This window comes from Mobula birostris, chromosome 3 (genome assembly GCF_030028105.1).
Source record: "Mobula birostris isolate sMobBir1 chromosome 3, sMobBir1.hap1, whole genome shotgun sequence".
NCBI lineage: Eukaryota > Metazoa > Chordata > Chondrichthyes > Myliobatiformes > Myliobatidae > Mobula > Mobula birostris.
In genome coordinates this window covers 189,721,545-189,739,389 of record NC_092372.1, presented here as the reverse complement: position 1 = coordinate 189,739,389, position 17,845 = coordinate 189,721,545, and the positions used below count along the sequence as shown (strand labels likewise).

At 41.7% G+C, this 17,845-nt stretch overlaps 1 protein-coding gene across 1 annotated transcript in view; it reads right to left on the bottom strand.

The window, feature by feature from the left end:
• Positions 1 to 17,845, bottom strand: part of apbb1ip (amyloid beta (A4) precursor protein-binding, family B, member 1 interacting protein) — a 139,757-nt gene that overhangs the window by 61,628 nt on the left and 60,284 nt on the right. Inside the window, exons 4-5 of the mRNA XM_072253863.1 lie at positions 8,001 to 8,299; positions 977 to 1,054 (exon numbers count right to left, since the gene is read on the bottom strand). Coding sequence (XP_072109964.1) covers positions 977 to 1,054; positions 8,001 to 8,299 — 377 coding nt within the window. The remainder of the gene's footprint in view (positions 1 to 976; positions 1,055 to 8,000; positions 8,300 to 17,845) is intronic.

Sequence of the window (17,845 nt, the reverse complement as noted above, 5' to 3'; positions counted from 1 at the left end):
ATCATGAAAGGATATTATAAATTCATCAGGCACACTTCTCTGTAATTTACAAAAGGCAATGTTTATTTTATAAGCAACACACATCAAAGTTGCTGGTGAACGCAGCAGGCCAGGCAGCATCTCTAGGAAGAGGTACAGTCGACGTTTCGGGCCGAGTCTCTTCCTCAGGACTAACTGAAAGAAGAGCTAGTAAGAGATTTGAAAGTGGGAGGGAGAAGGGGAGGGGGAGACCCAAAATGATAGGAGAAAACGGGGGAGGGGGAGATCATGTCCCATAATCCTCTCATATCCCTTTTGCCAATCAACTGTCCAGCTCTTGGCTCCATCCCTCCACCTCCTGTCTTCTCCTATCATTTTGGATCTCCCCCTCCCCCTCCAACTTTTAAATCTCTTACTAACTCTTCCTTCAGTTAGTCCTGACGTTAGTCTCGGCCTGAAACGTCGACTGTACCTCTTCCTAGAGATGCTGCTGGGCCTGCTGCGTTCACCAGCAACTTTGATGTGTGTTGCTTGAATTTCCAGCATCTGCAGAATTCCTTGTGTTTGTGTTTATTTTATATACTGTCAATAGTTTTTCTGGGTTGTTGGTGGTTCCAGAACAATTGTAATTAGAATCTGTACTTATTTGGCAGTCCGTGAAAAGAGAGATTGTTGATTTGAGAATATTAATTTTAATTTGCAGAACTTACCAAGGGCTGACCTATCAGTGATGCTACAGCCCTCATCTCCATCCAGGGGCATCCCAGAACAAACACAGGAAGGTAGCTGACTATTTTGGTGGGTGGAGTATTTGGGTAAAACTTGCTAAGTTGTCGTGGGGCTCAATGGAGATCTTTATGAAGCAATCACATGGTGCTGATGAACCTCTTGATGTTTAAAACTTTGCAGTTTGGCAGGGTGTGATTTAGCCTTAATGACATCCAGGTTTCTGTCCAAGTACCATATCTTTTTTCTATCTTTTTAGTATTCTACTGACCTTTTTAACCTTTGCTTCTTTCAACTTTTCCAAAGCAAGTTTAATCTTGTCATTTTTTTCCTTGGCCTTTTGTTCTTCCTGCAAAATGAAAGATGAATAACAGAGGAATCTACTGAATTCAACATGAAAATTGCCCATCAGAAATATTTCTTTCTCGGGTACGTGGTTGTTCTGATTTAGTATATTTCTGCCCCCAGGCATTAAGGCAACTAAAAAACTTGTTTCCAAGCCAGATGGTGAAACCTCCATAGTTCCACTTCTGTCTCCTTAAAATATCTTCCCCTGAGGAGGAAATGGGCAAATCAGGAAGAACAATCGTTGTGTGCCTATTAGATGTTTTTTAATAGGCTTGAAGGTCCTTCAACATGGTGTGAGGAAGGGGACTGACTTGCACACATAGAAACATAGAAACATAGAAAATAGGTGCAGGAGTAGGCCATTTGGCCCTTTGAGCCTGCAGCGCCATTCAGTATGATCATGGCTGATCATCCAACTCAGAACCCTGTACCAGCCTTCCCTCCATACCCCCGATCCCTTTAGCCACAAGGGCCATATCTAACTCCCTCTTAAATATACCCAATGAACTGGCCTCAACTGTTTCCTGTGGCAGAGAATTCCACAGATTCACCACTCTCTGTGTGAAGAAGTTTTTCCTAATCTCGGTCCTAAAAGGCTTCCCCTTTATCCTCAAACTGTGACCCCTCATTCTGGACTTCCCCAACATCGGGAACAATCTTCCTGCATCTAGCCTGTCCAATCCCTTTAGGATTTTATACGTTTCAATAAGATCCCCCCCCAATCTTCTAAATTCCAACGAGTATAAGCCTAGTCGATCCAGTCTTTCATGATATGAAAGTCCTGCCATTCCAGGAATCAATCTGGTGAACCTTCTTTGTACTCACTCTATGGCAATACAAAGCTGCTCAATATCCTGACTTCACCCACCATCATTACATTAAAAGGGACGGTTTTAAGCACCATATGCACAAAATGGCACATTATTAATTCACTGTAAAAATAGAACACTACTTTGACTAAGAATAATCTGATGATTTAGAAACTCATAAAGCTGACCACATTGAACAATCTTGCAATTAACTCTGACACATGCAGTCAAATGTATTTGCAGAATTGCTGATTTTGATTCTAATTCTAGCATAAACATTAATGACTAGAAATTGTGTTGGATAGCTCATAATCTTAGGAAGTATGCAATAGTTTTAAAGTGCAAAATTAATTGTGGGAGAAGGCTAGCAACTGGCCTTGTAAAAAAACAGACAAAATGCTAAGGCAACGACATGGTTGCCACCCAATGTGCACAAGGCGAGAGAGGAACAACAACACATGATAAATTGGCACTGGGCGGGAGCACAAACACATGCCAGGAAGTTGTTTCTATTTCCTGATAGGAGATCAAGCGTATTAATTTTGAAATTGCGTGTAGTTATCATGCATTTCTGAGCCATAGGTCCTCGAGTAATGACATCTGCACACATGATTCTTTGTGTGCATTATGTGCAGGAAATTTCCTTTCCAATAGATCCAGAAAAAACTCAGTTTGTGCTGCTGCCCAGTGCCAATTTATCATGTGTGGTGAGCCTAAATATCGAGAATTATAAATTCTAGAGCAGACATTTTCCCTTCTCTGGCCTCCCATTGGGCAGAAGGTATAAAAGCATGGAAGCACGTCCCACCAGGTTCATGGGCATCTTCTAGCCCAGGGATTTCCAGCCTTGCGTCCACAGATACTCTTGGTTAATATTAGGGGTGTATCACATAAAAAAAGTTTGGAAACCTCTATTCTAGACAAACTTAAATACTTAAGTATTGGAAACTGCTCTACATGGATTAAGGTCTTCATCTGTTTATAGTTTTTAAAGCAAGCATTTCAAAGACTGTCCATCTACAATAATTCTGTCAATGCCTCCCCATCCTGACATTGCAGTTTGACTGCTCAGCTCTTCTAATTTCAGTGCAATGCTTGTTGCAAAGCAGAGAGCGGTCACTGCATGAAGACTAATACCTTTCACCGTCGGTTTCCAGAAGATGTAGCTGTGCAGCGTGATTGTGTGTGGCCACCCCTTGACAGCCAGCTACCACTGGAACACATCGAAGTCCAGAGGGTGTTTAACAATTGCCTAAGATTGCAGTGGGATTCTTGTCATTGGAAATTAATCTGACAGAACTCTACTCCGCTCAAATTGCCTGAAGGAGCAAAGTTGGTCACTTATTTTTAAGCAAGGATAGTGACCTCCAACTACAGTGATCCCAATTCTATAAGGCATTCAGAGTTAAAAAGCAAAGAAATTCCCTCATTCTTTACTACCTAATTTATACCACCCAACACTATATAGTGTGCCACCTATCATATCTCCATAGATAACAGAACCTTTAACTACCTTGGTTCTTGTCTCTAAGACTTCTACTCTTGACAAAAAGCTCTTCACATTTTATCTAAAATCATAAAATAATTACATAACTTCCATCAAATTTCTATTTCCTAACTCTTTTACTCTGACTAAGCACATTCTCATTTATTCAATTATTTTTAATTTTATGCAAAGAAGTGCCTTGAAGCATACTACATCAAACTATATAAAGAAACAGAAGGCTTAAAATGTCAAAGCAGCTTTCCCTTGAAACAACTAAATATAGGCACTGGAAAATTGCAAAACGCAGTTAATTTCCTCACTTCATAGCAGTGAATGTAACACACCAGCAGTCTCTTGTATTTGCTGTGGCTGCGTTTCCATGGATGTGATCATTGTGGTTTGACTTCATTTCAAAGAATCGTAGAGAAGGAGGCCATTTGACCCACTATGCCTGGCTACTCTTTGAAAGAGCTACCAATTCATCCCAATCTCCTGCTGCTTCCTCACAGTACTTACTGAATTTGCTTCATGGCCCTTTGTTCCCTATTACAGGCAGTTCATGGTTCTGAAAAGGTTCTGTTCCTGACAACAATCTGCAACCAGATTTCTCGTAAGTCTATGACCCTGTCAGAAAAGTCCATCCTCTACTGCCACCTATATCATGTGACTCTACATACACTTGCTACAATTCTTTAATTCTAATGTACGTTCATCCTAACACTACCCATAATTAAACTAATGGAATATGTACTGTCTCCAGTCATTAATAAATATCATGAAACATTTCATTATTATCACTGTTATGAAAACTTCTTTAAAAATGTATGGGAGAATTTGTGTGAAGTCAGATTTCCATTAGTCAAGCTATCTGTGACCTTGGGTGTTCCAATATTTGTTTCTTTTTCTTTTACGTATTATCTTAGGTAGTCACCCTCTGGTTACTAACTCACCAGGCAGTAGATCACTTCTTCCTTTTTTATGATTTTGGACAATTCTGTCAAATTCTACCTTCTCTGCAACAGCAGAACTCTTTTACTTATTTCTGGACACTGTGTGTTGGTACAATCATTGTTCCCTTGTTTCATTTGAGAAAATTTCCTCTACATCTTCTGAAAGTGCTTGATATATTTAGATAAGAATGCCCAAGAATATGGTACGTTTGCTAAACAGAGAGAAGTTACTCCTCCAGCAATGGTTTAAGGACCAAGGGAAGTGAAGAGTAAAGTTAACTCAGTGGTCACTTCATAAGGTATTTTCTGTACCTGATAAAGTCATAGAGAAGTACACACAGAAACAGGCCCTTCAGCCCATGTTGTCCATGCTGAAGCCACTTAAACTGCCTGCTCCCATCAAGCTGCACCAGGGCCATAGCCCTCCATATCCCTACCATCAATGTACCTATCCAAACTTCTCTTCAACATTGAAATTGAGCTTACATGCACCACTTGTGCTGGCAACTCATTCCACACTCTCATAACCCTCCGAGTGAAGAAATTTCCCCTCATGTTCCCCTTAAACTTTTCATATTTCATCCTTAACCAATGACCTCTGGTTGTAATCCCACCCAATCTCAGTGGAAAAAGCCAGAATGCAATTACCCCATCTATGTCCCTCATAATTTTGTATACCTCCATCAAATCTCCTCTCAATCTTCTACATTCTAAGGAATAAAGTCCTAACCTATTCAATCTTCTGTTAAAGTTCAGGTCCACCAGACCCAGCAACATCTTTGTAAATTTTCTCTGTACTCTTTCAACCTTGTTTACATCTTTCCTGTAGGTAGCTGACCAAAACTGCACACAATACTTCAAATTAGACCTCACCAACGTCTTATACAACTTCAACATAACATCTCATCTCCTGCATTCAGTACTTTGATTTTTGAAGGCCAATGTGCCAAAAGCTTTCTTCGTGACCCTATCTACCTCTGTTGCCACTTTCACTAAATTAAGGACCTGTATTCCCAGATCCCTTTGTTTTAGCACACTCCTCAGTGCCCTACTATTAAATGTGTAAGACCAACCCTGTTTGATCCTATAAAGTGCAAAACCTCACATTGGTCTGCATTAAATTCCATCTGCCATTTTTCAGTCCGTTTTTCCATTTGATGCAGAACACTCTGCGAGCCATGATAGCCTTCCTTACTCTCCACTACACCATAATCTTGGTGTCATCCGCAAATTTGCTGATCCAGTTAATCACGTTATCATCCAGATCATTGATATAGATAACAAACAACAATGGACCCAGTACCGATCACTAGCCACAGACCTCCAGTCAGAGAGGTGACCATCTACTACCACTCTCTGGCTTCTCAGACAAAGCCAATGCCTAATCCAATTTACTACCTCATCTTGAATGCTGAGCGACTGAACCTTCTTGACCAAACACCCATGCGGGACCTTGTCAAATGACTTGATAAAGTCCATGTAGACAACATCCACTGCCTTACCTTCATCCACTTTTCTGGTAAATTCCTCAAAAAACTCTATAAAGTTGGTTAGACATGACCTACCACGCACAAATGCTGACTATTCTTAATCAGTCCATATCTATCCAAATACTTATATACATTATACATGGTCCCTTAGAATACCTTCCAATAACTTTCCCACAACTGATGTCAGACTTACCAGCCTATAATTTCCTGGCTTGAATTTAGAGCTTTCTTTTAAACAGGGGAAAAACATTGGCTATCCTCCAATCCTCTAGCACGTCTCCTATCACTAAGGATGATGTAAATATCTCTGCCTGGGCCCCAGCAATTTCTGCACTTGCCTCCCATAGGGGACGTGAACACCTTATTAGACCCTGGGGATTTATCCACCCTGATTTGCCTCAGGATAACAAACACCTCCTCCTCTGTAATCTATACAGGGTTCATGAGGTTGATGCCTCTTTGCCTCACCTCCATGGAATCTGTATTCATCTCCTGACTAAAAAAAAGATGAAAAAAAGATTCTCCCCCATCTATTTTGGCTCCACACATGGATTACTATTCTGATCTTCTGGAGGACCAGCTTTGTCCATTGCAATCTTTTTGTTCTTAACATATGTGTAGAATCCCTTAGGATTCTCCTCCACCTTGTCTGCTTGAGCTACTTCATGCCTTCTTTTGGCCCTTTTGATTTCTTTCTTAATTGTTCTCTTGCTTTTCTTATACTCCATAAGCTCCTCATTTGTTCTACCCTCCTATACCTGCTATGTACCTCCTTTTTCTCTTAACTGGTGCCTTAATATCTCTAGAAAACCAAAGTTCTCTACATTTGTTATCTTTACCGTTTATTCTGACAGGCACATAGAAGCTTTGTCATCTAAAAATGTTGCTTTTGAAGGCCTCAAATAGCCACTGAGTGTATGTTCGTGGTCTTTTGCACCTGTAACCCATCCACTTCAAGGTTTGATGTGTGGTGTATTCAGGATGTTGTTCTGCACACCACTGTTGTAATGTGTGGTTATTTGAATTACTGTTGTCTCCTTGTCATCTTGAAGCAGTCTGGCCATTTTCTTCTGACCTCTCTCATTAACAAGGCATTTTTGCCCACAGAACTGCTACCGACTGATTTTTTTTGGTTTGTTTTGTGAACTCTGGAGACTATTGTGTGTGAAAATCCCAGGAGATCAGCAGTTTCTCAGATACTCAAACCACCCTGTCTGGCACCAACAATCATTCCTTGGTCAAAGTCACTTAGATCACATTTCTTCCCCATTCTGTTGTTTGAACTGAACCTCTTGACCACATTTGTATGCTTTTATGTAGAGTCGCTACCACACGATAGATTAATTAGATATTTGCATTAAAGAGCAGGCGTAGAGGTGCACCTAATTAAGTGGCCACTGGATGCATAATTAAAGTATGAGAAATAAACATATTTACAGCAAAAGTAGGGATGCTTACGAACTCATTGTTTGAAAAGTCATGGGAATAGAAACAAGAAAGCAAGAAAATGGGACTAAAAAGGTTGTTTTCCATGGAACTGACAGGGATATGATGGATTAAATTACCTTCTTCTGTGTTCAATCATTAGCAAGCCTTTTTCTGCTTTACAAGACAATAAAGGTCTTGCAGAGGTTTTTACTGTGACTACATATCGTCATTGTGCTTTCTTTATAGTAACTAATATGGATTACATTATTAACTGACAGCAATAATAGAATGAACCTTTGACTTAAGTAATCAAACACTTGCTCTGGAGACTTGTTTCTATCAGCAATAATGATGGAACTTTGTTGTCAGCAATTATTCCAAATACAGATACAGCGTGATCATCAAAACTCACTGCACTCAACCTATGGCAAAGAAATTCATACCATTTTCCTCATTTCTAATTTTAATTTCTCAAACCAGTTTCTTCCTCTTTTCTTATCTCAATTTCTCAATTTGTTGCCTTATGCAGGACGTTAGTTTCATAGGCACAGGCACCCTCCTGTGAATGTGTTCAAATAGATTTATAGAGAGCCATGCAGTGTACAGAAACAAGCTCTTCAGTCCACCATATCCTTTCTAACTATTGCACCCATTTATATTTACTGGCAGTAGTTTTATAGTCTTTTATGCCCAGGACATTCACATGTAAATATAACTCTGGACAGTAAGTTTCAAAACTTTCAATACTTTTCCCCAGAAAACCAAAATGTTACTGAATTCTTACCTCTGTTAATGGCTCTGTAGGTTCCGGAGGGGGTGGTAATGGATCAGGCAGAGAAACAGAAGGGACTGGGGGAAACAAGTCCACAGGGGGTGGTGGTAAATCATGACTAGATGGCTCAGTGTGTCTGACCGGTGGCTTTGGCGGTCCTTTTGAATGGAAATTTGGAACATTTGGTGTCACAGCTGGTGCTGGTGAAGGTTCAGCTTTAATGGCAGTGGCTTTCTCTGCCTCATCGATCCCTTGCATCAAGTCTGCCATTAAAGCATCAAAGTCAGTTTCTTCAAGTGATTTGAGAGACTCTAATGGAACAAAGGAAAAAAGGAGCAATATGAAAATGGAATGGTAGATCCAAGGGACCAAATTCTGAAGAAGAATAAATAGTGCATTTGGTTACTCTCCTGTCACTGTGGACCTCTGAACATAGCCTTCAGGGATGATGCTTGTCAGATGTGAAATGAATCTTAGTGGGATTAATAAAGCAGTTTTTTAAATGTGAAGTGCTTCCTTTACATTAGGGTTGCTGATTCAATGATTCTATACTCAGTTCAATTATGGATGAAGCACAACACAAAACTACTTCAAATTACTCTGGCTGAAAGGTTTTTATGAGGCATAAGTCAAAGCTGACGTACATAACCCAATCTGAAAACTCAGAGCACAGCCGAAATTAGATTTGGATCCGTTCTAATAACTGAGGTGAAACTGTCAGAATCTTTAAGAACTCCAGAAGTAAATTCCTGCTTTGTTCAGTTTAGCTTTGGCTAGCAACTTAGCTATGTGGAAGACCCAACAGTCAAATGAAGAATCTACCTGTATTCTCAGATCTCCTCACGAGTGGTTCTGCATTCTTCAGCAGTTCTTAGCTAAAGGGCTTATAGTCATAAAATCATATTAATCATACAGCATGGGTATAGGCCCTCTGCCTACACCATCAGTGTTGACCATAAAACACCCAATTCAATTTCATTTATCCCATATTCCCATTAACTCCTCATGGATTCTATCACTGATCTATACATTAGGGTCAATGCTCAGTGGGCAATTAACCTACCAATCTATTTTTGGTATGAGGGAGAATGATGGAAGAAACCTACACTAAGACATGATAAGTGCCTTCGAAAGGACACATCCAGAGAAGCAAATGGACTGGGAAAGCTCCTTTTAATTCAACAGCAGTGATGAAAGCCCCCGTTAGCTGTGGTAATGACCAACACTGCTGGATCTAAAACCGAATAAACAGTACAATAACTACATTGAAAAATAATGCCTTCTGTGTAATTACGTTGCGTGAAATGTCTGATAATCTCTTTAACCATTTAGGTTGTGTACTCACTGCTAACATAATCCCAGAATATATGCATACATCAGGGATTTAATTGTCTAGCACACTTGCAATCTCAGGCACACCACGATCTACAAATAGCTGGGATGGTGTTGAAGGGGAAAGCAATCTTTATTAACATGATCACTGGAATTAGTTGGTGATTGTAGCTGTGATTATTCCATAAATATAACAATGGAGTTTATTCAGATATTAGTGAAGGCTGTATGCCAAGGTTTACAGGCAGCATCAAGCACTTTGGTGAAAGGAATCAGGGTATAGGCTATTTTCTGAGTTGGGAGTGAATTCAGAAATCATTCGCGCAAAGGGACTTGGAAGTCCAAATGCAGGAGTCCCCGAAGGTTAACTTGCAAGTTGAGTTGAGTCAGTAGTAAGGAAGGCAAATACAATGTTAGCTTTATTGGGTATTGGTTAGACTGCATTTGGAGTATTGAGACCAGTTTTGGGCCCTTATCTAAGAAAGGATGTGCTGGCATTGGATAGACCAGAGGAGGTTCACGAGGATGATCCTGGGAATCAAAGGGTTGAACGATGAGAAGCATTTGATGGCTCTGTGCCTGTACTCACTGGAGTTTAGGAGAATGAACCCTACTGAATACTGAAAGGACTAGACAGAGTAGATGTAGAGAGGATGTTTCCAATAGTGAGGGAGTCTAGCACTAAAGGGCACAACTTCAGAATACAAGAATATCCCTTTAGATCAGAGCTAAGGAGGATTTTTTTTAGCCAGAGGATGTTGAAATCTGTAAAACTCATTACCACAGATGGCTGTAGAGGCGAAGTCAGAGGGTATATTTAAAGCAGAGTTGTAAGGTTCTTGATTTGCTCGAGTATTAAAGGTTACAGGGAAAAGGCAGGAGAATGGGTTGAGAGGGAAATAAATCAGCAGAGCAGACTCGACAGGCTGAATAGCCTAATTTCTCCTATTATGTTTATCAAGGTAGGTTGCACATTAGATAGTGTCAATGAGAACAGTGATTTGCAATGGAGACTTTGGTTTTAGTAGCTGATGGAGTTTAACGTGGGGAAGTAAGAAGCCATTTTCCTCAGGCTAAGTTCAATTAATCAATCTATTTTCTACATAGTGAAGTGCTAAATAGAGGGAAGGCAGCTTTAGGGAATACTTGACCAGCAAAATTGAGATGCTGATAAAACGAATGGCTTCAGCAACTGACCCACCTCTTGCAATTTGTTGGGTATTTGTACCCTACTGCTAGCTCTGTTAAAATTGGGAGTGGATGAGTGAGATAGCATGCAAAAATTGCTGGAGGAACTCAGCAGGCCAGGCAGCATCTGTGAAGGGAAATAAGTTGCTGGTATTGACAAGCTGAAATCAGCACGAAAGGTTGCTCGATGCTGAAGCAGGGCAAGGTTTAAAAGCAGCTTGGAAACTTTCAGCTCTCCTTCGGCTGTCTGAAATCAATGCCGGGCCAATAAAAACAAAACTGTAAGCGGAGCTTACACTTGTTGGAGTGGGCCAGTGTTTGAGTGGCTGGCCTTGGCTCAACAGGCTTGGGCAAGCACAGGTTCTAAATAAGCAAGTAAGTTGGAAAGCTTCTAGCAAGTTTTATTTTCTGTTGGTACGTAGCTAGTGGGCTGAGAATGGATCCGGAGGTAGTGGTATGAGATGTGGGAAATCTGGAAGACCTCCACTTTCCATGATAACTTCAGAGCCTGGCTCTGTGCTCAGAAGGGAAGTGAGGAGAAAAGGAATGCAGTAGTCGTAGGGGATTCTGTAACTAGAGGAGCAGGAAGCAGGTTCTGTGGATGATGCTTCCCAGGTGCCAGGGTCAGGGATGTCTTGGATCAAGTCCTTAGTATTCTAAAGGGGGAAGTTGAACAGCAGAAAGTTGTGGTACATATTGGTATCAACAATACAGGTAGGAAATGGGAGGAGGTCCTAAAGAAAGAATACAGGGAGTTAGGCAGTAGGCTGAAAAGCAGGACCTCCTGGGTAATAATGTTTGGATTGCTGCCTGTGTCACATGCCAGTGAGGTTAAGAACAGGATGATGAGGCAGATGAACGCGTGCCTGAGGACTTGGTGCAGGGGTCAGAGTTGCAGATTTCTGGATCATTGGGACCTCTTCTGGGGAGGTATGACCTGTACACAAAGATTGGGTTACACCTGAACCTGAGGGGGACCAATATCCATGCGGCCACACTTGCTAGAGCTGTTGGGAAAAGTTTCACCTAACTTGGCAGGGGGATGGGCAGCAGAATGATAGGGCTGAGGATGAGGCAGCTGACATACAACTCGATGCAGTGTGCAGTGAGGCTGTGAGGAGAACAGGCAGATGACAGGGCAGAACTACAGTCAGTGGGATGAGTTAAAGTGTAACAGGAGGCCAAAATCAATAAGGGTGATGAATACAGGACTGAAGGTGTTATATTTGAATGCACTCACAACACGCCGGAGGAACTCAGCAGGTCAGGCAGCATCTGTGGAAACGATGAGTCAACGTTTCGGGCTGGAACCCTTTGTCAAGGACTGAAGAGGGAAGGGGCAGAGGCCCTATAAAGAAGGTTGGGGGAGGGTGGGAAGGAGAAGGCTGGTAGGTTCCAGGTGAAAAACCATTTGAATGCACACTGTATGCTGAATAAAGTAGATGATCTTGTAGCTCAGTTTGATATTGGCAGGAATGATGTTGTGGGCATCTCTGAGTCTTGGCATCCTAGAATATACATGGTATCAAAACCACAGGCAGGTAGGCAAAGGGGCTGTGGTGCCCCTATCCGTAAAAAATGAAATCAAATCGTTGGAAAGAGGTGACATAGGATGAGAAGATGCAAAATCCTTGCGGTTAGAGTTAAGAAACTGCAAGGCTAAAAAGACCCTTATTAAAGTTATATACAGGCCTCAGAACAGCAGACAGGATGTGGGCTACAAATTACAATGGGAGACAGGAATGCATGTAAAAATGGCAATGTTTTTAGGAGCTGAATATGAGGCTACTGAACAAGATAAGAGCCCATGGTATTACAGGAAAGGTACTAGGATAAAGAGAAGATTGACAGGCAGGAGGCAAAGAGTGAGAACAAAAGGGGCCTTTTCTGGTTGGCTGCTGGTGACTGGTGGTGTTGTGCAGGGGACAGTATCGGGAGTGCTTCTTTTCACGTTGTATGTCAATGATTTGGTTGAAGGATTTGATGAGTTTGTGGCCACATTTGCAGATGATACGAAGATAAGTGGAGAGACAGGTAGTGTTGTGGAAGCACGGTGTCTGCAGAAGGACTTAAGCAAATTGGGAAAATGGGCAAAGATGTGACAGATAGAATATTGTGTAGGGAAGTGCATGGTCATGTTCTTTGGCAGGAGGAACCTCGGCGTGGACTATTTTCTAAATGGAGAAAAAAATTAAATTTAAAAAATCAGAGGTGCCAGAGGAACTTGGGAGTCTTCGTGCAGGATTCTGTAAAGCTTAACTTCAGCTTGAGTTGGTGGTAAGGAAGGCAAATGCAATGTTTGCATCCATTTCGAGAAGAAGGCTAGAATATGAAAGCAAGTATGTAACACAGAAGCATTGGTCAGACCACACAGAATATTGCGAGCAGTTTTGGGCCCCTCTAGGAAAAGATGTGCTGCCATTGGAGAGGGTCCAGAGGAGGTTCACGAGATTAATCCCAGGCATGAAAGGGTTAACATATGAGCATTTGATGGCTGTGGTCCTGTACTCATTGGAGTTTAGTTGAATGAAGGGGATATCTCATTAAAACCTATTTAATATTGAAAGGTCTGAATAAAGTGGATGTAGAAAGGATGTTTCCTATAACAGGGGAGTCTAGGACCAGGAGGCACAGTCTCAGAATTGAGGGATGTCCATTTAGACCAGAGATGATGAAAACATTTTTTTAGCCAGAGTGTACTGAATCTGTGGAATTCATCGCCACAGATGGCTGTGCAGGAGAAGTCTCGAGGTATATATAAGGTGGAGATTGATTGGTTCTAGAATCATCTGGGAGTCAAAGGTTACAGGAGTTGGCTAGAGAATGGGGTTGAGAGGGATAATAAATCAGCCATAATGGAATGGCAGAGCAGACTTGATGGGCCAAATGGCCTAATTCTGCTCCTATGTCTTATGGTTTTATGATATTTTGAGAGAGACACTTCTTTAGGGCCGAGACCCTTCATCGGAATTTTCTCCAAACTTGTTCTATGACTTGTTGAGTTCCTCCAGCATTTTGTGCATGTTGCTCAAGACTTTCAGCCCCTCCAGAAATGCTTCTGACTTGAGTTTGAATCACATTGAGATTCTCTTTGAGCTTTTTAACCTTTTAACACTCAATTAACTCAAATGCTTAGGGGATTAGACTTTTTCCTTCCTCATCAACTTCATTCCCACCCGGAACTACATTTTATAGAACATAAAATAATATAGAACGGGACAGGCCCCTTGGCCCATGATAATGTGCGAACCTAATGAAAGGAATGAATCCTAATTAATGTAATCCATCTTCCCTGAACATTGACTCTATACCTCCCTTCTCCGTATATTAAAATGTTCTTAAACACTGCTATGCTATTTCCCTCTACCACTGACCCTAGCAGTGTATTCCAGTCTGCGTAAGTAATTTGCCTCACTCATCTCCTTTGTACTTTCCCCTCACCTTAAGTAAATGTAATCTTTTTTTGTGTTGGATGTTCTGTCTCCCTTTTCTCCATATTTCATGTATATAGTAGAATAGTCATATACGTACGTTTCTTTATGGACTGATTGCATTTGTATATTTGTCACATTTCAGCTGAGTGAATGAATACTTGGCTCAAAGGCGTTGGGTCAAAGTGAAAAAAACCTATTAAGGGGTGCAGCAACACTCATGTGCAGTGAAGAATTGGAAGGGAATTAATAACATTGGAAAAGAAATGTAACCCGTGGCCCAACGCTGGAGTCGGGCATTGTTCAGCCAGCTCTACGAGGGTTCATGGACGACATCACTATAACAACTGTGTCACATGTCCAAGCAAGGTGGGTATTGGAAACCCTGGACAATGTAGCCACTTGGGCGAGGATGTCCTTCAAGGCTAAGAAGTCCAGGTGTATGGTGATCAGAAAGGGCAAAGTTACTAGCAAGTTTAGCCTCCAAGTTCAGGGTAGGGTCATCCCTTCCATCGAAGATAACCCGATTAAATGCTTGGGGAAGTGGTTTAATGTGTCACTGACAATTGTGTCAATGTCACCAATGCTGTGAAGCAGATAAATGAATAGCTGAAGAAGATTGACAAATCCGAACTTCCCGGTAAATTCAAGACCTGGCTGTACCAATACGGCCTTCTGCCCATGCCTCTTCTGGCTCTTCACACTTTATGAGTTCCCCATGACTGCTGTAGAGGGCATTGAGAGGAAAATCAACAAGCACCTGCGGAGATGGTTGGGAGTTCCCCCAAGCTTCTCTTCAGTGGGCCTCTGTATTTGATCTGGGCAACTGCAGCTTCCCCTGTCACCTGTTGTGGAGGAATTCAAGGTGGCAAAATGCAGAGCCTTATTAAGCTTGAGAGATTCCAATGACGTCTTGGTAAAGCAACCAGGCGTTACAACCAGATCTGGGCGCAGGTGGGCAGCCAACGCAGCTGTGGGGCCGGCAGTGTGTTCTCTGAAGCTGCGAGGTATCATCGGCAACACCTGTGTTGGGCTGCAAGGCCTCGGCTCAGTTCACTTCCAGCAGTGGGGAGACGCAAGCATAAGGGACAGGCGAGACATGGTACAGACAGAAGTACAGATTCGTGAGGAAGAGAAGCAGATGTCAAAGGCAGTGGAACAAGGGTCCCAGGGTGCCTGGACAAAATGGGATCTGCCTAAGCGCAAGATCTCATGGGCAGAGTTATGGAGACTGGAGCCCTTCTGTATTACCTTCCTCTTGCGATCTGTGTATGACACCGTTCCTTCACCATTACATCTGTACACATGGGGGAATGAGAGGACCCGAACTGTAAGCTCTGTGGTCAAAAGGGGACACTGGCTCATATACTGTCCGGGTGTAAAACAGCTCTAACTCAAGGACAGTATAGGTGGCGCCATGATAAGGTGCTTCTGGCTCTTGCTGACACTAGAGCGAGAGAGATGCAAGAAGAGGACGGCTGGCACAGATTTGAGGAAGGCCATCACTTTCATTAAAGAGGGAGCCAGGCCTTTCGTAGCCAAACAACCAAAGCCCAATCTGCTGCTAACGGCCAGGTCCTGGGAGATGAGGGTCGATGTGGGAAGGAGGTTGCAGTTTCCCGGATGTGGTGCACACAACCCTACGCCTGGACATTGTACTGTGGTCAACTGAAGACAGGAAAATAATTCTGGTTGAGCTGACTGTGCCGTGGGAGGAGGGATGAGAAGAGGCCCACGAGAGAAAGGCCTTGAAGTACCAGCCCTTAGTGCAGGAGTGTAAAGACAAGGGAGGGCAGGCATGGTTGTTCCCTGTGGAGATCGGCTGCAGAGGTTTCCCAGCCGAATCAGCATGGCGGTTGTTGTCAGATCTGGGCCTGAACAAAAGGAGCAAAAAGCAAGCAGCTCGTAGGATGGGGGAAGAGGCAGAATGAGCCTCTTGTTGGATTTGGAGTAGGCAAAAGGAGGGAAGCTGGAAGCCAGGAGCAGATGGGCAGTGATTTGGCCACCACTGCCGGCCCACCAACTGGAGCGTGTCATGGTTAAGGGTTGAAACACTCGGTGAAGGTTGGGAACCACCTGATGACATCTGCTACTGGCTGAAGGCTATGGTTACCTTATAAGGTAACTGGGGTGTATGTTCAAGTAACAAGTTTCATAGCCAAATACTCCTTCACACAAGGAATCTGAAGTTGTTTTTTTGTTAGATCAATCTTCAACAGAAAAGGAAATTTATATTTCTACTCTTACATCGGAGATATATCATTTCTGTTGTCCCAAAGCATCAATCTTTATGCCCTTGAGAAACCACAGAGGAGAATTTTTGATTTTATTGAAAAAAATAAGATGTGAGGAAAAGTTAAAGTAGTTCACCTGTTTTCTTTGCAATTGCATATCATGCACAGAGCATACAAGCATGCAATTGTGTATCGACAGTGTCAGAATCCATAATAAGTGGTAGAAAAGTTAAAATAAAGGCTCTTTATCTGAGCGCATATGACATTTGTAACAAGCTAGATGAATTGAGGGCAGAAATAGGTACAATCCAATAGCTGTTTAGAAAATCTGATTTTAAGGTGACCGGATTTGGGAAATAAATATTTTAGGGTGCTTAACTTTTAGAAGGGACGGGAAAAATGGAAAATGAAGAAGAGTATCACACATGATCAGGCGACAGAGAAAAAGGCTCCTAACTTCGAACAAAACAATCTGGATGGAACCAAGAAACAGCAATAAAAAAAGAAAATATTACTTATTTATTGTAGCATTGTAACCCTTTTCCTTTCAGCTACTAGTACTGTATCTTAATTTCTCTTGTTTAGAAAATGTATCGACCTCTGTTGTGAATGTATTCAGCGACTGAGCCTCTGCATCCACCTTGGCTTTGACATTTCCAAGATTCATTACCGTCTGGATGTTTTTTCTTCCCTCTTGCTCCAAAGTTCTAACCTCTTATTTTGTCACTGTGACCCCTGGTTCAATGGTCCATGGCTGGGGAAGTATCATCTCAACATCTACCTGTTGAGTTTAGAATTGAGATTATTCCTCAATTCTTATTCTTCTACCTCTAATTTTCTAAACGTAGGAAGAGCAGAAAACCATCAGAATATAGTGAAGAACAATGCAAAACAATGCACTTAGTGAGGGCAAAAATAAAAATACTGATATTGTGGGAATGAATGTGATCAAAAGACGATAAATCTCCAGGTCCTAATGCCATGCAACCTAAAGTTCTGAAAGATATGACTGCGGATGCATTGGTTATCTTTCAAAATTCCATATAGACTCAAATTGTTCCAAATGATCAGAGCATAGCAAGTGTAACCCACTATTTAAGAGGCAGAGAGAGTGATAGGGAAAATTCCATATTAAGTAAAACGGAAAGGGAGACTTAGCATCAACAAAAGTTAATGAAAAGGAAATCATGTTTGACAAATCTACCACTGATTTTCAAAGTTGTAACTAACTGAATAGCTAAAGGAAAACAGAGAATATGGTGTCTTTTGAATTTCTTTTTGGTACCATGTATGATATTTAAGCACATTTCGATCACTTAGAATAAGGATCCTATACTTGCAACTAACTGTACCATTAGTTAAGATATGCTAATGGATAAAGTCATTTTCAGGTTAGAATGCTGGAGACCCATGCTAAGACCCTGGCTTTTCACAATCTATGTGAATGATTTAGAGGAGGACACCAAACATAATATTGCCAAATTTATTGATAATAAAATGCTGGATGACAAGGTGAGAAAAGAGAAGATTGCAGAAGGGACTTACTTAGGCCAGGAGAATTGTTGAGGAAATGTTAAATAGGATATGTCTTGGAAAATGTGATCTCATTTGATTGAAAAACTAGGAAGGTGGTTTATTTTAAAGTGATGAGAGATTGAAAGATGCTACTGCT